Below are 25,594 nucleotides of genomic sequence, written 5' to 3'. Positions count from 1 at the left end.
AAGGGACGCAGAGGCGCACCCCCTGTCGCGTGACGGGGCGGGGGCGGGCGTCTCTCGTCACGTGATGCGGCGCCGGGTAAGGGTGGCGCGGCGAGGCCCGAGGTGGGCGCGCGCCTTGGGGGCAGTTGGGGAGCGGTGGGTGAGGGCCGGCGCGCGAGAAGGTGTGGGGCTGCGGTCCGCCCCCCCCCCCCCCCCCCCCCCCCCCCCCCCCCCCCCCCCCCCCCCCCCCCCGGTCTCTCACAGGGTTGCCCCGCATGTCGGTGGGACGCGGTGGCCCGGGCCCCGCGCCGACCGCTGCCGTCCGCTCCTCGGCCCTGCCGGTTCCTCGTCCTGGCCGCCCTTCTGCCTGGCCGGCGGCGCGGAGCAGTGGTCCCTAGTGGCTGGGGGGGGACGACGGCAGGGCACTGCCGCGACCTTGTCCGTCCCCTCCCGCCGGGCCCAGGCGGGCAGGGGCGGCAGCCGTCCAGCCTCCTTAATGCTGCCCCGCTTCGGCCAGGCGTAGGCTTCTCCCGTGCTTCACGCACGCACCCGCACACACACCGTGTGCTCCTTAGTCCTAGGTCAAGCGGAAAAGCGTTTTTCGGTGGTGACTTGCAGGAGGGGCGGTTTGTCTAGAGGGGTATCTCTTACCCATCTGTACGCATGCTTTTTGTACGAGATTTCCTATCCTGCTCACTTAAGTATCCTGCTTCCCCCTCAAGACTCTCTTGCATTAACTTACGTAGTAAATTGCTCTTCAGTGCGGTACAGGTTAACTAAAAGTAACTCTCTCCCTTCAGTTACTGATGTAGGACCGAGGTAAAGAAGAGATGCTGTCATAGATCTCAAGCAATATTAACCCAGGGCTGGTGGGTCAGAGGGTAAGGAGAATGAATGAATCACTTCATTTTAATTTTAAGTGTGGAGAGGAAGGAGTTGTAGACAAAAGTAGCACTTGTTTCTCTCCATGGAGCAAAGGAAGAAAGGGAGTATTTGGAGTGGCTATTTCTGTAAGGCTTGGGTAAGAAGAGAGGAAAAATAAAGGGAGAACATCCCACCAGACAGGAGCTTGGGAGGCTGAAGCACTGCACTTCTTGTTGGGCAGGGAATTGCCAAAGAGCTGGATGAGCCAAGAAAGTCACAGAGATAACAGATGGCGGAGAGGCTGTTCACAGGTTTGTAAAGTCATGACTCAGACTTGTATATGGTAGAGGAGAACCAGGACTCATTAAAAGAGATTTTGGAATTTATTAGTTACAGGGTAAAAATTACAACTGATTTTTATTGTGATTTTCAGATTGGAAGGTGATTGATGGCAGTGTAAATGGAACAAATATCTTGAACTACCATTCAAGAGTTATTTTTAGTTTAGGGAAGAGTCTCACTCTGAAAATAGTCTGTGTCAATAGGATCTTTCAGTTCTGACTTCAAAGTTGTAGCTGCTACAATAAAAGCAGGCTGACATTTATTTTGTTTTCAGTATTATGTATTGATATTGAACTTTTGGTTGGTTGGTGTTTTACATTTTCATATGTAGAACTGAACATATTTACTTCCTAAAGTGGTAGCAGTGAAAATGAGAATGGGGCTGGCTTTAAGTGACTGTCAACCTTAGCAGCAGAATTAAACCAAATACATAAAATAAACAATCGAGAATCTTCCTATTGAATTTTAAAGTTAGGCCACGTGTTATACCAGCAGATCTTGCTGTGTTTAGTAGCAATTAATTTCAGAAAGGGTTTTGAAGGATATGAGGTGATTTAAAAACCATACAAAACCCCAATAATTAAGTCTTTATTCTCAGTTCTTGGCCTCTGAAGCAAAGCATTGGACTTTAAGTGGTTCATTTTGATGTTGTGGTGATTTAATTAAAGTCACAGCTGTTGGCATAAACAGCTTACATAAGAATGTCCACTTTCAAACATCCTTTGTTTTTACTTTGAATTGGTTAATGTGGTAGAGTGAAAAGCTTGAAAACATGAATCAAAAACCAAGAAGCCTAAAAAAAGTAGATGTAGGTGGTTATAACCAAGATATGCTATCTAAAGGACTCCAGATCATAAAATGATCTCATGAATTTGAGTAACTCAGTGATTTTTTGAGCACTCTGGTTTTACAGACAGGTAGAGGAATGTCACTTCTTCATTAGATGTGTACTTTGTCTTGCTAAAATATTTTAAGATTGTTAATACTTTTGTTACCAATAGCTTCTACACATTTGCATGTAGAAAGTGCTAAAGTATTTTGTTTAAATAGAGTATTCAGTATATGCTGTGGCAAAAAAAAAAAGTGATTTTGCTCACTGGTGATAGAAGAGTTTTAAATAATTCTGCTTTGAAAAGTTGCAAGCTGGTGTGGAATTAAATGCTAAAAAGTTATTAAAAATTATGGACAGTTAAAAGCTGCAGGATGTATTTCTCATGCTTGAAAGTAGGCATTTGGAGTAGTTACAGTAAATGTATTTTGTTTCTGAGCAGCCAGATTTATGAAAGCTCTGCCTCCCATTTGTACAAGATTACAAACAGGACAAATTACCAAGTGACCAGCTAATGCAGCTGTTAGTGAAAGCCTAGAGAGTATAGGCCTGTTTAGTTAAACAAGCTGGATAGTTGCCATTTCAAAGGATTCAAAATGAAAAACAAAACCATTTTGAAAATAAATTACATGCTTTAAAAGAATGCAGGAAAAGAGATTTAAGTGAAAGTAAAAGATTAAGAAGGCTTTAAAGAAGCAATGGACTGCATCATAGAAATAAATAATTTGATAGGTGATGATAATATGATAGAGAATTATGCTAATCCATTTTAGGAAGAACAAAGGCAGATTTACAAGCAATGAGAAATGTCTCTTGGCTCCCTATGAACCTGTTCCTACACTTGTATATGAAGGGTATTTCTGACTTACTTTTAATATTGTACATGTCAGTTTATCTTTCTCTGTCATAGCTCCATTTTGAGTATGCAGTTTTGAATCTTCACACCATGTTTCCACTGTAGTGCTTATAAGTGTCTGCTACTTGCTTAACTGTTTAGAGATGTAAGTATTATTATGTAGGAAATATGGAAGTATAAGGGATTTACATGTTTTTAAATAAACCTATAAACAAACAGTTTATTTAGTGTTTATAAAATTTTCCAACCAGAACGCTTTCTTTACCAGTAGAAAAGGAATGCATATTCAGTGTTTGATCTTCTTTCAAACATAAATATTGTTTGAGCATTTAGAATCACAGATATGTTGGCTGGAAGGGACTTCTGAGGGTCATCTAGTCAAAGCTCCTGCTTGGAGCAGGACAGTTGCTAGCACTGGATTAAGCCAGTCCCGGGTGTAGACCTTTGTACTTCAAGTTCATGAGGTTTCTGTTTTACAGTCCTGCAGTTTCTCAGTGTCCCTTTGAATTGAAGCTCTACCATTCAACATGGCAACCATCCCTCTAATTTAGTATCATCTGCAAGTTTGCTGATGGTACGTTCTGCCTCATCATCCAAATTACTCATAAATTTACTGAACTATATCAGCCCCAGTATCAACCCCAGGGTACTCCTACTGTTACTAGCCAGCAACTGAAGCAATTTGAAGCCATCAAGTCTTCAACTGTCTGCCCAGCCAGTCTTCAGCCACTCTCAACAGTCCATCTGGCCTTAGGCTCCTAATGTGTATGCTATGGCAGATGTTGTCAAAAGCCACAGGACAGTCAAGGTGTATTGTATCCGCTGCTGTCCCCTTAGCTGCATGACCAGACATTTCATCATAGTAGGTGTTCAGATTTATGAAACATGTTGAATCTCCCTGATTAGTTTCTTAGCTTTCACACAGCTAAGGGGACGAGCTCTGAGCATTTTTCCAGAGACTGGGTGGTGCTGACTGGACATAGGCACTGCTTCTTGCCTCTCTTAAAAATGACCACGCATTAGCTTTTTTTCCAGTCAATTGGAGACTTTCTCAGGTAACTGATTTTCATAGGTAATAAACAGTTGCCTCACAAGCATGTCAGCTGTGTCTCTTAGCAGCCTTGAGTGTAACCCATCTGGCTCTGTGCATTTGAATACATCCAGCTTCTCTAAGCAGTTGCTGGCCCAACTACTTAGCCCTCTCCTTCCCAAACGCTACTGGTCCAAGCAGAGGTCTGGGTGCAGGCTTTGCCTCTGAAGACTGAGGGAAAAAAACATGTTGAGTACTTCAGCCTTTTCTATATCATCTGTGGCAAGGTTGTCTTCCCCTTGAATCGATGGATGCACATTTTCACTTAACTTCTTTATGATATTTCCATATTTTTAAAATTCCTTCTTGTTACACTATATGTCTATTGCTAGTTTTAGCTCCAGTTGAGCCTTTGTGATTTAATGGAAATAAAGGGTAAAAACAAGCCATGTCAAATGATGAGTATTTTATTTAACAAATATTTATATGGATTTTTCAGGAGCTGGTGATTCTGAAGACTGCCAAGTCATCATGGCTCATGCTACTATTTATGTGGGGTTTACTGTTCCTCAGTTACTGAGAGGTGCTAGCAGAATTTTTCCCACTCATTCTGCATTGGTGGTGATGAGGCACTCTGATTTTTGTTACTGCACGGTAAACGGGTAGGTTATCCACGTACAAAAAATTTTTTTTTTTTTTTTAAGAGAATGTCATGGTAACGCTTCACTGTGTCAAAATGAAGCTGACAAATTATTACAGACCTGTAAATACTTATTTAACTCCCAATTGTATATTTGTTTAACTCGTATTTAGACTTAGTCTGGATTACACTGGTAAATTGTTATGTTAATAGAAATTCCTATCAGTAAGGGACAGTAGCACAGCTGTCAAAATGACTATTATCTTTGTTTGCTTTTTGTTGCAGCACAATAAAATCAAAAAGGAAAATGGATCATCTAGAGAGAACAGCAAATAATTTTCGCCAGGAGGTTAGTGTTCTGTTCTTCAGGATATAAGTACGTTTTTTTTGTGTGTGAAGAAACTGGATAATTGTATTTCTTTCTTAGGCTTCATTTTGTCTTCTACTGGAGTCTGTTTTACTTCTTTTTCTCCTCATTTTTCATATTTGATATTGATATTTGATAAGTGTATTTTGTGGTCAGTGTGTGAAATGTAATGAATGTCCTGGTTTCAGCTGGGATAGAGTTAATTTTCTTCCTAGTAGCTGGTATAGTGTTATGTCTTGCATTCAGTATGAGAAGAATGTTGAGAACACACTGATGTCTTCAGTTGTTGCTAAGTACTGTTTAGACTAAGTCTAGGATTTTTCAGCTTCTCGTGCTCAGCCAGCAAGAAGGCTGGGGGGACACAAGAAGTTGTGAGGGGACACAGCCAGGGCAGCTGACCCAAACTGGCCAAAGGGGTATTCCATACCATGTGACATCATGCCCAGTATATAAACTGGGGGGAGTTGGCCTGGGGGTATCGCTGCTCGGGAACTAACTGGACATTGGTCAGCGAGTGGTGAGCAATTGCATTGTGCATCACTTGTTTTGTACATTCCAATTCTTTTATTATTATTATTGTCATATTATTATCATCATTATTAGTTTCTTCCTTTCTGTTCTATTAAACTGTTCTTATCTCAACCCATGAGTTTTACTTCTCCCCCCGATTTTCTACCCCCCCCCCGCCACTGGCAGGGGTGGGGGGAAATGAGTGAGCAGCTGCGTGGTGCTTAGTTGCTGGCTGGGGTTAAACCTTGACAATGAGTTATAAAAATTATTGATGACGTGATGCTGTTTACTTTATGTTGGACAAGAAATTTAATAGAATTCTGGTCAAGTATGGATTATGAGAAGTAATGAAAGCACACTGATACCTGTCATCTCTACACAGCCTTCTCAGAATTTTATGCATATCTACAGTTCTGGTTCAAATTTGATATAAAAAATATGTGGAAAGTGTCCTTTTATAACATGGGAGGTAAGATAAAGTGTAGACATTTTGAAGGGAGAGATGATAGGCAGTTGTAAAAAGGATCTTAGTTCGTATCTATTTTAATTCACAAGTACAAGGAAGATAGAGCATTGTTCTCCATCAAAATTCAGAAATGCTTATTCTGGATCTCAGTTTTGTGCAGTAAGCATTCTTTTTCATAATGTTCAGAAGTGAACATACTCTTGTATTTCATGTAGGTATTTCCTTTCTGCAATTAGCTAAAGTAGATGTTTTGAAATTTTTGAATACTGGCAGAATATGACTTCAATTCTCAAAAATGTTTCAGTAGTGAAACAATTCTGCATTTTTCTTAGACTTTTCAGGAGAAGTAGGGCACTTTTTTGCCTGAAAAATCCCATCTTTAATTCCCAGGAGTTGGGAAATTATGCCCAATTTTTCTCCATGTTTAGTTAGGTTCTCTCAGTCTTGAGTAGTCATGCATGAAAGGCCAGTCTTGCATGTGTCACACAGCAGGACAAACTATATTCTCAGACACACTACACAGATGTTAATGTGCATATGCATACATAATTAAGTCCTCTGTTAGGTTTTTCCCTCACTACAGTTGAGAATAAGTCACAGGCCAAGTGAATTCTTCTTGAAAGGAAGCTGGGTGGTGGGGATATATAGGTAACCCCAAAACTGAAGATTCAGCACTTAATGACATAGGCTGTAGATGGATGAGACAAATGCAGCCTCGTTCTGCCAAGGTGTGAGCCAGCTTTGGGAGCCATGTGTCTCAGAGCTGTGCCTCAGCTACTCACACCTAATGTCAGCTCTTACACACGTTAGCATTGCTTGTGGACATACAACTGCTTGGGTGGATCCAAGTTATGCCAAATTAACTCAGTAGATGGAGAAAATGAGTGTAGAGGCAGGTACAGTCAGATGTGCATTCTTGTTTGCTTCTGACATGGAAAAAATGATTGCACTTTTGAGTCTTGCAACCATTTTTTTTATCTGGGATATTTCTGATTGCATGGCTTGCTTACTTATTCTGCTCAACATAAATGCTGGGTAGCTGGAAAATACGTGGAAAATGGATCCTTATGAGGTGTTGGAGACTCTGAGGTGGTACAGGGAACTCTTCCTGAGGAAGAGACGGAATCTGTATAGCATAGGTGAAAGAGCAGGGCTCAGTTCTTGCTACCACAGATTCTCTGCATATCAGAGGATTATGCTGTTTCTTTTTTTAATGCTTGATTTATTCTTTGTTACTTTATTTCTGACCACTTTAAAATCAGTTTATTTTAAATCCTCTGCTTGGTTTTAAATTCCATGTAATCAGCAGTTGGCTTCCCTCAGTCTGTATTGCCTTATTTGGCCATTTCAGTCCTGTAGAAAGATGAAAGAATCATAGGTCTGTGTTGCATTAGGCTGCACGCCACACGATATCGCCTGTTGAAGAGTGGTAATGGGAAGGACCAGGGCAAGAAAAAGTGCCTAGCACTTTCTTGAAATACAACAGCAAAGTCTGGAGTCCTGTGTCCTCCTCCCTCTCACTGCAGCCTTGTTCTGGGCCAGTTGGATACTCTTGTGATGGTTCAAAATACTGGGTGAATGTCTTTGATCACCCTGACTTAAATTCAATTTTTGTAATAACTTTATACTGATTAAGAATTACATTTCCAGTGCTCTGTCAGATGTATCAGCCAAAGAATAAATTAGGGAGTGTACTGAAGAGTAAAGAAGGGAATGAAGAAGATCCAAACTTAATGTCCATTTCCTGGACTTAAGGTTTCTCCATCAGAACAACCATTTAAGTCATGTGTCTGACATTTCTCTTGTTAACTTAGAGTGATTGTGTTCCCCGTTTAACACTGTCTGCTAAAGTGGAAAAGAAATGTATGCTACTTTATTTTAAATTGGCAAATGTCCTGCTGTTTAATGGGACAGTGGACGTGTTCAGATGTTGCTTTATGAATAAATTAATTTCCTGCCATGTGTTTTAAATTAGAGCATAGTTGGTTAAAGTTTAATTTTTTTTTTTTATCTGTTTGATCTTATACAAATGAGAAATGGTAGAGTTCTGGTGGCATTATTAGTATTTCCTAGTGTGGTAAATGACATCAGCATTTTTTAACAGAGTAAAATCTGTATATTGTCCTGTGTAGAAAATATTTAGGACATTACTTTCTTTGTAGAGGAAAATGGTTAATAATTATAACTCAAAAATACCTGAAGAGGGGGGGGAGGGGACAAAAATCCATGTTGTACTGATGGGCATCAAAGAGTTTAAGTGGCGAGCCCCTCCCCGATGCTCCTGATGCAAAATCTGCTTTTCATTTAGAAAAGCATTATTTTTCTTTTTTTCTTTTCTTTTTTTTTTTTTTTTTAATCTCTTTAAAGGCAGTATCAACTATGGCTCTTAGATCCTCTTCCATCCGGTTGCCAAACAAAAACTCTTCTGTTAACTAGCAATGAACGCTTGTGTTGCAGTTTCCCTGTGTTCATAGATCACATACATGGTCAAATGGGTATGTGTGTAAATGCAGTAAGACAAGGCTTATTGTTTTTCTTGCATTAATGCATACTCTGCCAGTAATGCATTTAATTACTTAAATAAAACTAGATACAGATCCAGAATTCTCCTTGGGACTTCAGTAGCAGCTGATCTTTTAAGAGTTTCCTTTGTCAGTCTTTATAGCAGAGGTGTTTTTTACTTTGTTGCTGGAAGATACAGGAATCTGCTTTGTAGATGTCAGAATCTGTGAAGTGGTAACTAGCAATCACTTCTCTTTATCGTTATGTTCTTTTCAAGTGAAATAAAATAAGTTTGTATACAATCTTAGAATAACCCTGCCAAAAGTGACAGACATGGTGGACTATCAGTAGAAAACTATTTCTCCATTCAGTAACTATGTAAGTGAATCCATTTTTCTCCATAGTCTAAATCCATAGTTTCTCTACCCTAGTGAAAAAATATTGGTGCTTTAGATAATGAAATGCCACAGAAAACATGCAAAGTGATAGATATCTCATACACAGATTCTTGAGTACTTTTACTGCAAATGATATCTACGTAACACAATGGCTTATTTTCCTTTTGTTAGGTAATTTCACAAGCAAAAGTGTGTGGAATCGCCAATGAATCGGAGACAGTCAAAAGGCTTCGTTTGGCTATTGCAAATAAAGATTTTACTTTCAAAGCAGGACAGTGGTAAGATCTTCCAATATTTGAGGGGGAAATTACTAGCAGAAGTCCACTATAACAAAATGTTAAAAGGCCCTTGATACTTGAGCCTTGGAAAAAATTGTTAATTTACATAATACGATATTTTATGGTTGGGTGTTCTGTCAAATAGCTGATTTTTGGCATAATTTTAAAATAGCCATTATTAAGTATGCTAATACTAATTTTAAAAGGACAAAAATGGATATTCTTTAAATGTTCAGTTTGATTGTTTCAGTATTTTCCTCTGTTTTATGTATATTACATTGTTTCTTCAAGAGTGCTTTGAAGTACACTGCACTTTATTCTGCAAGCTGCCTTTACTGTCTTTATTTACTAGCTATTTTTACAGCGGAGCTGAGACTGCTGATTACTTAGTTTTGGTTTATAATTGAATCAGAAATGCCTGTTAGCTTTTATTTCTTCCCCTAGAAGTTTCCACTCTGAAAAGTAAGCCTGTTAGATCAGATTAATATATAAATATAGATAGGCAAACTTCAAAATAAAAAAACTTGAATTATTAAGCCTTTGAAATTATTAGCTGTTTGTTTAAGCAACCTTACAGCTTTTTTCCCAAGGAAATAGTGGATTTTCATGTTTGTCTTCCTTCCTCGTTAAAAATACTCCCACTCAATTGCTTTTTTTTTTTCCTCTTAGAAATTAATTTAAAACTATAAGTAGTTGCTTTTGGCATTGGACACTTAAATGTTCTTAAACTTTTTATTGGCTTAGGCCATCTGAAAGTGGTTTTGCTGGAATCAAAGTATAGCTGCTAGGATATTAACAGCATATGTTACTCATGTAGTGTTAATATGCTGGCTTTTAAATTTAGAACCAGAACACAAGATGTTGATTGCAATAATTTGTTTGTGGAGTAATTTGCTGCAGTTTTTGCACATGTGCAGTGACTCATATTAAATTCTTGCTTGCCAGTACTTGGAAAGTACATTTACCCTCCAAAAATGTTTTAGAAATTATGCTGAAAACTGAAAGCTTTAATTATAATTACTCTTTTTCATTTTCTTCTTCCTTGAAAGTGTTCTGATGCTATTGTAAGGTATACAACTTTTCTATACTTGTAGCTATAAACTATGGTTGCATTTTTTGATGAGCAGTACAAAACACCAGGCCACAATTTCCTGAGTAGAAAAGGCTAACTTGTTAGAATTTGCTATAGTAAGATAACAGCCAAAGATTGCCATTAAAATGTATATATTTTTTGAAAGTGTTCTAATTATCAAGTTTTTCAGAAGCAAAAGTGAATTTGTTTTGCAACCATGTTGGCAGATATTGGTCTTTATCTGACTTCAAGTAATAATGAAGAGACTTGTTGCTCTTACCCATTTTGATTTACTAAAACATGCATTGAGGTATATGCATGTTATAAATACTTTGAAGAAGTAGCTTTATGGTTTTACTGTTTCTGATCTCTTCCTCCAGCAATTGCTAATTGTTTCTTAAAGATTGGGCTTAGGTAGCCTTTAAAAGGAGGGAAATGAAAAACCACTGTAAGATCTCTGTTTTACATCTTTTTGCTCCTCTCCTTGTTGTGGGTTTATATAGGTTTTTATTTCTTTTTTTCCTTACAACTACTCCTGTCGCTTAAGCTGTCACAGATAGCATTTCTTCAGGAGTCCTCTTATCCTTCCTACACACAGCTAAGATTAGACAACCCATTAGAAATACAAGCTAGTCCACTGTAATATAGTACACTATGCCCTGAAATATCTCATAATTACGTAATTGGAAAAGAAATACTAACATAGAAAGAAATGCACGCCTACATTAGTCCATTAGAAGGGTGAAAACTACATTTGATTTAGGTTGTACAGCAGTGTTTGGTTTTGTATGAATGTTTCCCCACCAGGTGCAAATAATATTTCCCTTATATGTCAAGCAGAACATTTTGACTTGAATGGAAATTGTTACTTTACAGCATAAATGTAATTTTTTTTTTCGTTAAGTAGTAAGATTGTTTTCCACTAGAGGGTGGTAAAGAGCTTTAGTAGCATCTTGAGGTTTTCTTTGCTACAATAAATGCTGCAATACAAGAGTCGTCCTTTCTAATCTCTTAGATCCTTACTGCCAGGAAAGCTGAGCCCCATGGTCAGTGGGGCTGCAGAAGCTGAGGACAGCAAAATAAGCCTTCTCAACTTTTTTTGGTTGTTGACCTTTTATTTGCAGTCAGATACCTTTATACACCATCAAGTTTATTAGTATAAAGTTAAAAATTGTATCACTATAGTATTGTATATATCATGCTTTGTGCATTCTTTGAGAGAAAGAGAGGATATTTTTCTTCAAAGGGTGAAGCTTTGTGGGGAGTCAGCAGGCAAGATTTTTTTCTTTAAAAAGCAGTGAACTATCCAAAGTGCTTCTCTCCTCCCTCAAGAATTTGTGATCTCTGTGAAGAATACACCCTTGTTGTTTAAAGAAAGTATCTGTGCAGTGGAAGCCAGTCTGTATTTCTTGTTGCATTCTCATTTAACTAATACTGAGCCAGCCTAACTCAGGCTCGAATTGACTAATGATTCTCTAGTACTTGGCATTGCTTACTAGTGTGAGTGTGGTTGTTTCCTAAGAAGTGGAGCAGCACGATTAGTTTTAAACATTAGTTTTCTTTTGAAATATAGGGATTTTGTTATGTGTTGTAGAAAACTGAAATATTTAGAGATTTATGCAACACAGAGGAGTTTAAATGTTAGATTATAAACCAGCTTCTAACCTTTTCTGGTACTATTTGGAATATCAAAGCCTTACTTTTATGAAAATGAATTATAGCTCCTGTGTAGTAATGGCTTGCCTTCCATACTCTCTAATTGCTGGTGTTGCAAAAGCTTAGCCATATGTTACCTTCTAATCTGTGGAAACCCATGTGTGGTTTACTTTAACTTTAAAAAAAAAATTGTAGTCATTTATTCCAGTTTCATTTCCTATCAACTAGAAAGAGGTATCTGCCACCAGAGGGCACTGCAGTTCAAGAGGTAAAGCGATTCTGCTTCTAGTCACTGAGCTTTCACTGGAGAAATTCTTTACAGACTGGTTTTACTTCAGGTATTTCATCTTCCTAAGAAAAGAAAGCGTTTAATCGAAAATCATTTCCCTATAATTAGTTTCCCAATCTTCTTATGTTTGAAAATTGAAGACCCCATCAAAGGGACCAAAAAGAGTGGGATTTAAGCCACTCTATCAGACCATATTGTGGTTTTGGTTTAATACGCAAATGATTTATTTAAACACTTAGAATTCTAGTCTGTTGTAATATGTGGCATCTAATGCTAAAAGCAGAATGGCTTAAAAACCTGATAGTTTAACAAAGGTGATGACATGTTTCTAGATGAAAATAATTTTAAGGAAATGGCATTACTCAAGATTAAGTCCTTTTTTGGAAAAGTTATGTTAGGGAAATGAAGATGTCTTTGTAAAGGAAGGATAATTGAAACAAAGGCAGCCATTTTGTTTTGGTTATTGTTTTCCATGTTTGGGGTTGTTGGCTTTTTATTAAACTTTTGTTTCTGGTCTATTTTTAGGGTTGATTTCTTTATTCCTGGAGTATCTGTAGTTGGGGGATTCTCAATATGCTCAAGCCCTGGCCTGTTGGAACGAGAAGGAATATTAGAGCTGGCAGTAAAGCACACTGTTCATCCTCCTGCTCACTGGATTCACACTGAGGTAAATGAGATTAACTGTGAGATTCGGCTTTTTATTTTTCCTTCTTTTTTTTTTTTTTTTTTTTGGAGGGGGTGGTGTGTGTGATTTCAGACTACTTTTTGCTATTGAGTGCAAAACTACTGTTGACTTGTTCAACCATTTTTAATACAATGGAAATCTTTAAAACCTTTTGTTCAGTAAGGGTTAGAAATTGGATGTTTATGTGGTAATATGGTTATTGTGATCTTTTCACTCCACTTGTGCTTGGTGGACTTACAGTGATATTGTACTTGGTGCATATAAGGGTTCTCACTCCTTTGGAATTAATGAACTGAAAAATGTTGAAAAACCTCTGTTCTAACTTGTGTCCCTGAGAACAGGTTGTGTTACACGTTACAAAGTTACATCTGATAACTTGCCATCATTCTTGGCCGTTTCTGCAAACAGAAACTGGGAAGCATTGTCAGATAAATATAAATATAGATTATTAAGGGGTAGCAAAGGGAGGTATTTAGCTCAGTTATTCTGAAATGATAAAACAACAGAATACTTTAGAATTTTGATAGTATTCTTTTAAATATGCAATATTTTTGTAATATTGACATAACTCAAGGCTTGATTTTTGCTATGTTAAAAGTAAAGTCTGACACTTTGGCCTCTTGCAGTGTTTTGTTCTTCCATTTACCCCATTTAGTTATAGTCAGAAGAGTCCTGTTTCTGCTGCTGATCATATTTCATAGATGATCTGTCCTATCAACTTCTGTTCTTTTCACACCCCTCTGTGATCTGTCCTATTTACTGTTCTCTGCCTGGCATTTGTATTTCCTAAATGTGGCTGTGAAGTTTAAATTGACGGATTCTTCTAGGTTTACAAATATGGCAGTTTTGTTCAGTGGCCAACGAGTTACAGTAAAGATTGATGCAAATATACTAGAATTGAGAATATGCAAAGTGCTGCTAATCTAGTAGTTAGCATGTGACCATCCACAGTATTTTAATTGGTGTCATATCAAGTTATCTCCACTGGAACATAAACAAAATAACCTTTTTGAGATGTTGTGTAGAACTTGTAGTGCACGTGCCAGCAGACTGCATAATGCCTAAGAGGATCTGTTTTTTCATATTGCTCTTTAAAGAATATGAAGACCTAACTTCATAATTCCCAGTCTCTGGAGACTCTTTTAGGATTTTGGATGTCATAAATCAGTTTGCTCTTGCTGAGTTTTCTGGCTGACTTTATAAGAAAATCTTTAGTTAGTGGGTAAGCTAGGTCAAACCTGATGCTGTGGAGGAACCTCCAGGGTGTATATGGATTATTTTAGCTAAACAAAAGTGCATTCTTTTCCTTAGGAAAGAAGAAGAAAAAAATAGCAACCTAGAATTTGAAAAGATTGTATATATGGTGAAAAAAATCTGGTACTTAATTGTTTAAAAGTTACTTCTAAGGGAAGTTGATATCTTGGGGTAAAAGATGTTACGGGAATAGTTAGTACTAATTTACTCACTGTATCTGGGGTTTTTTAGAGGTTTTTTTTCTAATGTTATTGTATATAAAATCATAATTTTAGCAGAGTACCTTATAGCTTTAGGAAAATACCGCCTTTTCTTTAGAAAAATGTACATGTAATGTATTGATTGCTTCACTTTTCTGCCTAAGCTGTTTCAATGCCGTATTTACAAACTAGGTTAAAGGACAACACTTTCTCACCGTATTACTCCAGAATTTTACTGTTTTTTCGTGAATACTGACTTACTGTTACCATTGGCATGGCTAAAGCACTGAAACATGTGGGTGACTGCTGGTTAAGAGAGATTTTTCCTGTGTCCTACGTCCAATCTTGATGAGATATAGCTGGTTAAGGAGGCAGATTAGACAATAATGAGATTATTTCTCCCTAAAAATGCTTATTTCCACAAAGGGTACCATAATCTTATGTCCTCCTTCTGCTACATGAATCTGGAACACTTCTGGATTCACGCATCTCTAAAACAGAGCAAATCATGATGGGAAAGCCTGGCAGTGCACATTGAAGGGGAGAGAAATTAGTTTCAGATAATGAATGTTGATTGTCTTACACTATAATTGAGAGATAATACTTTATGCAATAATTAAGAAAGGCAAGAAACTTTTTAATGGTCATGCTCACTAATTTAGGAACCTCTGTGTTCTGTGCAGTACCTGCATCCAAGGGCTTCCTTATTCCTCCTGGTGGAATTGTTATGTGTTTAGACCTTTGCTTACTATATAGTTGTCATTAATGGAAATCCTTTTGTTTCGATTACTGTTTCCTGATATCAAGGAGGAAGTGTTTTTATTCTGTAAGTGACTAACTGCTAATTTTTCAGCAGTTCTTGTAGCTTTCCTTTTTTTTCTCTCCTCCTTTCCCACCTTACTTGGTTTCCCTATCCTCTTTTGTTTTATTTTTTAAACCCTCTACATGGCCTGAAATGAGTTCTGTTTTCTGCTCCTATTTGTTCTGTTAGCTTGCAGTGATGTGGAAGAACTCACCTGACTTCTCTGTACTGCAGTTTCATCCTTCATACTGGGATGCAGTGCTGGTTTACCAAGAAGATACTGACACAAATGGGGTTTTTTTTGTTGTAGCTTTAGTTTTCCATGTATCGAAAAAAACATGCTTTGGCAAATTTCGCTAAGAAATAATTTCTTATGTACAAGTGGAGAGGAAGAGAGAATGTTTTCCCCTGATTTTTCTTCTTCTACAACTCTGAAGTTGCAAATGCAGAAGTGGTTCTGCAAGAAATATTCTTGTGGATACTTGCTTCACTTCTGGGTGTTTTTTATTTTTTAGGAATGGGGATGGAAAAACCTTCTGCGTCTGTGCAACTCATTCTGACTTCCTTCTGTGACCTCATAGCAAGGCCTTTTTTGACATGAGACTGGGTTTGGGTAAAAGTGTGATCTCGCATGTTAACCTCAGGTTTTCACAACCACATACTGCTGTTGAAAAACTCGTGCATGAATCATCCCTCTTCAACACTTATGGGGGTGGGAAGGGGGAGTCACCATCCTGCCTTATCAGAAGACTGAAACTTCTGAAAATAGAAGTAGATCCCTAGAGACACTGAAATAGATTACTTCAGATAGCTGGAAACTGTGTTTATTTTAAAGTACTTCAGTTTTTCCTCACTGGTCAATAAAAATAAAAAATCACAGCCCAGCAAGTCTTGTGACTGTGGTGCAAGAAGAATAATATTTCAACTTTTGCTTTTAGTTTTGAAATTAAGTATCTTCTTTTCCATCCTAGTGTACTCTTGACTCAGAAGTGGCTCTGCGAGTGGGAGGTGATTTCTTCTTTGATCCTCAGCCTGGTGACTCCCCTGTAAAACTAGTGCTGATAGCAGGGGGTGTTGGAATTAATCCATTGTTTTCTATACTGCTGCATATAGTAGATCTTCATGGATACCAAGAGGGTAAAGGAAACGGATACAAAATGGGAACAGTGAAGCTGTACTACAGTGCAAAAAATACAAGTGAACTCTTATTTAAGGTAAATAAAAAGTTTTTTAAAAAAATAGATCTCAGATATTCAGCTCTCAGTGTGTGTATCATTCTGTTGCCAAATTCCAAAGAGTCCCTCTGTGTAAGATGCTGTGCAGAGACAAAAGTAACTTCCTGCTTCAAATCCTATGTGTGTTTTGTTAATTACTTATGCTAGTGTACAAATTAAGGTTGTTACTGGACATACCTGGTCTCATTGACTTCACTGATAAGTCAATTAGCCCTAAATGTCTACATTTTACTATAATGTCATAAAAGCATCATAGTATACTAAAGATTATATATACTATAATATGTATGTGTATATACACACTAATATTATGCACAATGCTATATGCTATAATACTGTAACCACACAGTCTCAGTATAGATTGTATTGAATTTAAAGACTAGCAAGAGCAATTATATCCAAAGGAAACTTTCTAAAACAATAGGGGAGCTTTATTGATAATGCATTAGTTATTATTGGATACTAATATATGAATGAAGTATTTATAGCCACTTGAAAAATTGTTTGTATAGTACTTCATCAACATTTACTTATCAGTTAAAGATCGGTTGTCACACTCAGCCATTAAGGGTCACTGATAAGATTTTAGGGTCAAATTAGCGCAGCTTCTGTAAAGAAGCATCCCTAATGATTTAGGTTTCTTTGAAATGTTGAAAGCTTTTGATTGTAAGATAAAAGTGAAAATCTATCATGATTCCAGCAATTGTGTATAGGATCCATCACTAGTTTTAATTCTGTACTTCTACCATATTTCTAGATACAAAGAGGTTTGCTTTCTTTGAGAAGTCATTTGTTTGTTGCTAGCAGCGCAATAATAAACTGGAACCTATCTACTCTTCCATTTGGCCAACTACTAATCTCCCAGTCTGTTCTAAGCATACTCAGTTTTTTTCAGTGCAGGAGTTAGCATTTCCCAAGTTTCACTTCAGCAGTGTTACAACAGCAGAGCTTTTGCATTAGAGCTTCTGGGACAGAAGAGAACACAATGAAATGTCGCAGCGCTTAAAATATATCCTTCCCTTCATTCTTCATGTGTCCCTCAAATCCAGAACACATATATGAAAATTCTTTACTTCTGTGCAGAGGATTGAGGAAATAGGATCACTAGAGTCTTCATGCTGTTGTGAGATACATCTGTACAAATCTCCATGAGGAACTGCTAGGTTGTCGCTAATGGTTTGAAGGACCTGTTTCCTGAAGAAGCAGCTGTGTATAGGCTGACAGGGATGAAGGGTGACGCTAATGTAATTGTTCTAATACTCATGTTGGATGTGCTTTCATTTCATAGGCAGATGCACTACTTTTGAAAGTCTTGATATTTAAAACAGTAGAAGCATACAGTGTTAGAATTACAAAAGCTGCTGTACTAACTTTGCTACTTCAAGATGTCAGTTAACTGGGTTTTCTTGATTTCATGAGGAGTAAATGTGACCCTTATTTCCTTATCGTGGCTGGGACACTGGGGATAGGTCTTTTCCCTTAGGGAAGCAATATAGCTTATCTGTCTGTTTCATTTTGTACACTAACTCACTAAGCTGCAAAGAGCCTGCTGAGCTGTTAAAATTCTCCTTCATTCAGTTAAAGAGAGCCTGTCTCTTCCGTTAGGGTACTAGAAAATAGTACTTTGGTGGTCAATGTCACATGTGTGATATTTGCTACTTTCTGTCCATGTCACTGAATTACAGCATGATAGGTTACAAGTAGGTGTTGTGAATGACTGCAGGATTATTTAAGCTGGAGAAGTCCTACCTTAGGCATGCCTTCTGGCTTGGTCCTAGGACTTCAACTCAACAGGACATGATTAGTTTCAAAAGTGCTATCAAATTGTATGTGGTTCCACGTAAAGGGCACAGAAGTTTAGAGTCACACCCAGAACAGTGAAAGCAGGCCAATATTAGAGGTGCTAGTGGAACAGTGTACAGCAGTGTCTGTCTGTGCTGCTCTTCATCCATGTCTTTTTAGGGAATCGGAAACAGATTTGTCTATAAAGTAGAATCTATCTGGTGTTTTTTGTTAAGCAACCCATGGCAGACTGTTCAGTGTAGTAACTAGTTAGTAAGCAAACACATAACAAAACAAGCTAATTTACCTATTCACAGAGTAGAAATTATTTTTATTTCAGAATATTTTAAGAAAGAATTTCCAGTGTCTGTTCCAGCAGTGAAAATCCCAAATAGTGCAGAATCTAGACAGTAACTAAATTTAGTTTCAGAACTAACTACAGCATCTGACTGACAGATTTGGGGTTTTTTTTACTATGATTTGAACTGAAGCCGCTGGGTTTTTGGTGGTAACTATCACAGCTGTGACTTAGGGAACTGAAAATTACAGAATTTCTACTCTGGTAAAAATAGCATTAGCGTTACACTGTAGTTGGTTTTACTTGGAGAACACGAGAGAGTAAAGGGTCAAGTAATCTTACCAGATAAAGCAGATGAGACTCAAAAAGTTCCTAACAAATGGTAAATGCATACTGCAGGGTTTTTTTTTTTAAATGGAAAACCACTATGGAAGTGGAAGGAGGAAATCGGGAAAGGACATAACTGGTTCTTAGGTCCAAATCTTACAACTTGCAACCTAGTGTAAAAAAGGAGAAAAAAAGCACTAACAACATTGCTGGTAGTGTATTCACATTCCAGATTCGGAAACTGCGTTTACGTGTGCAGGTCAGCCCTGTGAAATCAAGCCCATCAAGTTCTCAGTGCTGAAATGCAAGAGTCTTGGTACTTGGTAGTAATCTCTGGTGTTGTGGGACTGTATGCATACATCTGTTTTGACCTAATGGCCTGTGGTATAAGCAAGTGTGTTTAACATTACAGAAAAATATTCTCGGTTTGATGAATGCATTTCCTGGAAAGATCACATGTCATTTCCATGTTACCCAACAGAGTTCACAGATCTGTAAAGAACTTCAGCCACATGTTACAGGTAAATATAATGGCGATGTACAGAGATGATATCTAAAGTCTAAGTTCAGTTACATCCTAGAGGATGAAGTTATATGCATAATTTAGTATTTTTACATTTAAAAATTCAAAATGAGATGTGAGCTAAACCTAAATTATTTCACTGTACATATTATACTTTGGAGAAAAATTTTCCCTTTGTAGCTTTTGTTTTCATTTCCAGTAAACCTCCTCTGTTAATTCCAAACTTTATACTGGTATTTCCCACTGCAAAATTTATTCCAGAAACTATTAAGCAAAGTATTTACTTTTCTTAAGGTGGGATTGATGCCTGTAAGAGATAATTCATCATGTTTCCATTTCTCTTGTATTTGTATTAGAGATACTTACCTATTTTTTTTCATCTGAATGTGGGATTTTTAGTTGTATGTAAGCCATGTTTCTCTTCAGTGACTAATATCCTGTGCATTCCAACTGGAAGTACTGATCTAAATCCCCAGCAGAACAAATGGTTTTGGAAGCCTCAAATCTTGATACTTATTATCCTTAAACAGGCCTGGCATTTTTAAGAAATGAGTGCTTGAAATACCTCTTAACCAGTCATTCTTTTTGAGATTAGTTCATGATTAATATTTCTGTTCTCATTTCTTACTTTTTTTCTTTGTCAGAGGGAAGAATATCTGAAAAGGATCTAGAAAAACATGTATCTAAGGATACTTTATGGTACATCTGTGGTCCACCTCCAATGATAGAATCTATATCCAAACAACTGTCTAACATTGGTGTTCCTAGAAACTGTGTTTTCTTTGAGAAATGGTGGTAGTGACACCTGCTGAACAGAAAATGTATTATTTGTTTCCAGTATATTTTGATAAGCTAAAATGTACAGAAATGGACTATGAATTATTTGGAAGATTTTATTTCATACATGAAGATGTCCTCAATCATGATAGTGTTCCTTTAATTTAACTATAATACACCTGTAATACAGTGCTGCTGCTTTTGGGGAAAAAAAGTGATTTTTATATTAAAGACATTAACTGTTCTGTTTTTTTGATGGTTTGCTTACTTCTTATGGGTAGCAGTATATTTTCATTTTATACACTTGTTTTGTTAGTCAGCTTTTGAAAGACTTTCAGTGTAGAGAATTAGTTGTGCAGCAATGCCAGGTCAGTTTATAATAAATAATAATTCAGGCCACAACTTCTGAATCTGCTCCAAATTATTGTGCTAATGAGTCAACACACTGCCTTCCCCAGTTCTGTATAATAAATATTTTTATAGAAGTAGAGTTGCTGTGAGGTGACTTCCTTCTCTTGCAACTTCTTGTTAAAAGAAAAAAAAAAACTTTTATGTGGTTTAAGTCAACTGTGTTGACAGTAAAAGACATTTTTTCATAATCCTATTTAGACCTGAGTTAAAAGTATCGAGTGTAAAAGTGTTTAGAATCTGTCAGCCTCTGACAGAGCTGTACAGAGCTATTCACGTGAACCTGTATCCCTTGCTGGTGCTGAGATAGTCCACCCAGCTTGTGCTTGCATGTGCCGCGTCCTCCAAAGCAGCACTGGCCAGCAATAGCTGAGACAGGAAATTGCCGTGATCCTGCTGCAGTTCAGAGTTCTAGAAGGCTCCAGGATGCACCAGTTCTGCTTGGTTGGAAAAAAATCTCTGGAAAGTTTGCTCTTTTAAGGTATGTGGGTACTTCTAGGTGTAATGGCTGACACCTAAGCTCTTCTTGAATGAAGCTTCTTCCCTCAACTTGTAGAAAAACTCATCACAGAAACGATGAGACTAACAAAAAGCCATAATGAGTTCATTATCTATATAGGCAGTTCAAGTCCTTAGGTGGTAGAGATTCCCATTTGAAAAACATTTGAAACTAAAACATTTGAAGACCTCAGTAAGAAACATTTAAATCACTAAAAATACTAAATTATTTTTGAATTATTAAAAAAGTTAAACACGTAAGACTGCCTCTTTGTTAGTGGTTCTTTTCCTTAACTGTTTCAGACAATAGTCAAACAGGTAATGCAGCAAGTTTCTTGCCATCAGCATCTGTCTGCTCTGCCTTAAACAGAGGTTACAAGGATACCGATCCCATCACCCAATTTCCAGCCTGCAGCAGTACTGTTGTTGTGAAGCACTTCATTTTTCAAGCATAACTTCCCAGTGCTTGGCCAAAAAGGCCTCCAGCCCAGCTGTAGTGCTCTCCCAAGAAATCATTTCAGCTTCAGTATGCTGAGTTTAGCCTCTAGTCGTAACCTTTGTATCAGAGTCTCTGATGTATTTTACAGCTTATAGGATACCTACTGCCGCATCCACGTTCACCTCATCTTACAAAAACCAGTGAGACAGCCTAACTAGGAAACTACAAGCCCTTGCTTGTGCCCAGCACAAGAATCCTACTGTAATTGTTGGAGAAGTTGACTGAAGAACTGAAACTATCCTAGCGCTTTCTGAGTATCAAAGAGAAAGATCCATGCTTACTGCTGCTCAGAACAAACAGAACTTAAGGAAACAGGCTGTATTTTCAGTCAGGAAGATGTGACTCTGAGTGATGGACCTTAAAGAGTTGCCTTTTAGGGAAAGTACTGTGAGGAGGGTTTGCCCGTAAGTTTTCATCTTCTGGTACCTGCAGCCTCATCCACTTAGGTTTGTGCTTCTGTACCACGCGCAGGCTAACATTACTTGCCTCCTCAGCAGTCACTGCAGACCCAGAGGGGATGTCTCATCAAATTCCCTCCTACTCAAATGAGAGGAAGATTCTTTCTGAGTACCCCTATTTCAGGAATGGTTCCTCATTTGTTCACTCTAGAATGTAAATAGGACAGCATGCTTGTCACAGAAAATAAAACCAAGGGGGTTTTGTGTTCACAAAGATCACAATTGACATGTCGGAGCTTGATGCTTGAAGGAAGCAGGGTGTTTTTTTTCCTAGAAACGTGCGATACATTGCTATCAGGAAGTACCGGTGCCCTAAAATAAAAATGACGCACTAGGCTCCTGCATGTTTTAACAGTGTAATGATAAAAAGATTCTGAAAAGCTTTTAAATGTTGTTTTTCTTGTGGCTTTTAAATCATTAAGTGGATTATAAACTGGTTTACCCTTTTTTCCCTTTAATGCACAGGCTTTCTTCAGCCCACATGACATCTCTTTCACAAACCACTCCTCAGACTTGCACCAAAATGTCCATTTTAACAAAAGGCATTTCAAAACCCTTTGCTTCTGTAATCATCCTCTTTTCTCTCTAACCTCTTTCTGTCATTCCCTGTTACACTCAGATTGAGTGCTATAGGGCAAGGACAGATCTCCCTTAATTGTATGGGCTCACCCGCCTTGAAGAGTAGTAGTAAACACACACGTGCACGTGTGCACACACCCCCACACCACACACACACTCTGCACCAAAAGATAGAGGAGAAAAAAATTTCATACCTCCCCACCCCCAAATACCAGTAGCCTCAGTTACTGTTAACAAGAAGTTTTCTTACCTTGAGCTGTTATCCTGCCAAAGGGCAGAGAACACCTTCATTTCATAATGCAGGTAATGATCATAAATACCATTTCTGAGCCAAGAAGCCAGGGAAGTTGCTAGCATCCCCTTCCTCCATAGCCTTTTCCTGTTGACACTTAAGAATCTTTTGGAAGTCTCTTCTTTCTAGAGTTTAGCAGTCTTGTTGTGAAACATAAGTTTCACCTTAAAGTCTATTATTGAATCTGACTCCACCATACATGAAGAGAAAAAAAAAAAAAAAAAAAAAAACCAGGAAAATTAACCTATATAAACATGCTCTACAAATAAATAAATGCGCTATAGCCTACACTGGTGGGAACAGAGAGCAACTCCTGCTGTTCAGCAGCTACAGCGTTGGAGAAATATTCTCATCACATTGTCAAATCATAACATGTAATCTTAGAAAATGTTTACTCCTCTTAGACTTGTGTCATCAGCTAAAGGAGAAAAAGTAGACTGATACTTTTTTTTTTGCACAACAGAATATGAGGAGTGAGATACAAGTCCATCTATACATTTATATTTAAACTTAGTGAGATGGTTTGTGAGTTACCTGGTGTTACGGCCTTATTGGACTGAGTCGTCTTCTTCCTGTGACATTTATTTTACCAGTTTCCTGTGTGCTCATCTGGTACAATGAATATGAAGGATTCCTATAGGCTTTGCATTAATTAACTGAAAAAAGAGTGGCTATTCAGTTATTACATCATTTTAGTTAGTAGGGTGCTTTTAGAGTGAATAACAGAACTTCTTAAATTGACAAGCCCCCCCCCCCCCCCCCTTCAGCGTACAGGTAAGGTACTGATTAGAGTCGACTGCCACATTCAGCACCACAGGCACCCTTCTGCTGATGGAGGCTTTGGCAAGGATCGCCTTTTAAAGCCAGAAGCAAATCTCCACCAACAGCCTTGGAGACATATGAATTGCATCTACAACTCGTAATTCATAGGTGCGTTGGTATTGTTAGCCAGCATTCCTCATACTTTTGAGAAGCATTTATCAGCAAGAAATTAGTGTCTGCTGTTCTTATACTCTTCAGTTCTGGGAGGATGAAATTCCTGCATGAAAAGCTGATCGTGCTTTATTTCTGCCCTATAATTGGCTCCCTGAGGCAAATGTAGAGAGTCACAGCAACTACAAAGAAAAAGCAGGGTATCCCAATGCAAAGCCCTTCCCCTGCTCACCTCAGAAACTGAGGCTGATAGAGAAGCCAAATTAGGAAAGAAAAAAAAAAAAAAAAAAAAATTGTTTTGTTCTTAGCTTCATTTCCATGCATATGTTAAAGCTACTTTGAGCTATTTCAGTTACACCATTTTCAAGTGCACAGATCCAATAATCAAAGAAATTATGCAAGATGAAGTGCCAGTCAAATCGTTTGTGCATTTAACCCCTCCTAAACTCTGCATAAACTTATTTTTATGGTGCTTCAACATTTTGGACTTCCCATCCATCTTAGTTCTACCCTTCTGCCCCTGCCCCCCACTGTTTGTTTCAATATAAAACCCCTTTTCCATCCTTCGTTTAATTCAGCTACTCCTCTTTGCCATCTTCATTCAGCCTTTGACATTTCTTCACTTGTCTGAGCTGGATTTTCTCCTTTGAACTCATTCCATTTAACAATTGTCACCTTGTTCAGGTGACCACTTCCTCTAAACACCAGCACGTGTAACTCCTTCTCCCGACAGAGTAGCTCGCGTCTTCCTCCCTCAAAGGCAGGCAGCTCTCGGGGCTGGTCCACACACGTGAGTTTTGTTGGTCTATCAAGGAGGTGTTCATGTTAAAATACACCAAAGTGCCACTTGCGTTTGCTGTCGTGCTTCACTGTGCCCAGCCAACATCGGTAACACGTGGCAGCGCAACCCATCAACTCCTTCCCTAGGCATGCCAGCAATACTCACTGGTGTCTCCTTCCCTCACAAGAGAGGCATGGTAAGATCAGTTTGCATCCTTACTGGGAGAGTCTGCCTAGTTTGGGGGGAAAAAAATAGGTTGGGCTTAAGATGGTGGCTCTCTGTGGGAAAGGAAAGGGCCTGGCTTCTCTCTCCGCCTTCTGCTGGGGGTGACAAACCCCGCTATGGAGCTGGGGCTTCTCTGGGTAAGTCAGTATGGAGTCCTGCCCCTCCCCGCCCCCCCGCCGAGCTGAAGATGGAGGCTGTAGCTCTGCAGCCAACTTCCCCTTTCAGCTTCTCCCACATACGGTCTCTCCACTGTTGGCATATTTCCCTGCATTGGTCGGGTTTTGAGATGCAGGAGTTAAGCTCTGGCCTAGCCCTTTCTCTTCTCCATTCAGGCTTCAAATAAGGTGATGACTGCTTGCTTTCACTTCCTTGGCCTCTCTGGTGGTCTTGCTTTTTCAAGCCCCAAATGGCAAAAAGGCAGCTGAGATAAAACACACGTTAACAGCTGCGGAGCCTTGCTGCTGTGCCCCAAGCCTGCCTTCCCCAGCCCTCATCCCATCTGTAACATCCGCCTAGGACGTGATGTAAGCCCTCTCTGTTTACTTGAGACAGGGACATGGTGGAAGCACGCGCACGACTCCAGACAGCTGAACTAACTCAGAGTAATTCAAAGTCACAAGTTGGAACTGATTATGTGACTACAAACCCAAAACCGTTTGTCCCTTTTAAACTGAAAACCCGTGAAAGTTCTCTTCAAATCTTCCCAACCCTAAGCCACTCCGGCACTTACTGGAACAAAGTTTTAAATCAAGCTTTCACTTAAACACGTGCAACTTCCTCATAGACACCTACATGCTCTGTCAGACTGGTGACGTAAAACCAAGTAGCCAGTTCTCTAGCACTAGTAACTACTGCTAATTCAGTAGTAAGGAGCTTCCCTTCATCACCACTTAAGAGACCCCGAGTTCCTCCTTTTGGGGACAAATTATTGGCAGTTGTGCAAGTACCACAAATAAGAAA

The 25,594-nt window shown here is 38.5% G+C and overlaps 1 protein-coding gene across 8 annotated transcripts; it reads left to right on the top strand.

The window, feature by feature from the left end:
• On the top strand, positions 1-20,449 carry OXNAD1 (oxidoreductase NAD binding domain containing 1). Of its 8 annotated transcripts, none has more exons than XM_030010558.1 (9): positions 1-76; positions 780-848; positions 4,400-4,562; positions 4,826-4,889; positions 8,955-9,061; positions 12,604-12,745; positions 15,991-16,233; positions 19,074-19,182; positions 19,829-20,449. In XM_030010558.1, exons 3-9 carry the CDS (start codon positions 4,432-4,434, stop codon positions 19,981-19,983), a joined length of 951 nt encoding a protein of 316 aa, XP_029866418.1. In that variant the 5' UTR covers positions 1-76; positions 780-848; positions 4,400-4,431; the 3' UTR covers positions 19,984-20,449. The 8 variants fall into 8 exon arrangements, with proteins under 8 accessions (XP_029866418.1, XP_029866416.1, XP_029866414.1 ...); XM_030010556.1 differs by having other exon boundaries at positions 780-860; XM_030010554.1 differs by having other exon boundaries at positions 29-102; positions 780-860.
• Positions 20,450-25,594: the final 5,145 nt, after the last annotated feature.

This window comes from Aquila chrysaetos, chromosome 3, assembly GCF_900496995.4.
Source record: "Aquila chrysaetos chrysaetos chromosome 3, bAquChr1.4, whole genome shotgun sequence".
NCBI lineage: Eukaryota > Metazoa > Chordata > Aves > Accipitriformes > Accipitridae > Aquila > Aquila chrysaetos.
The sequence above is the reverse complement of the archived record's forward strand: the minus strand, read 5'-3'. Positions and strand labels throughout refer to the sequence as shown.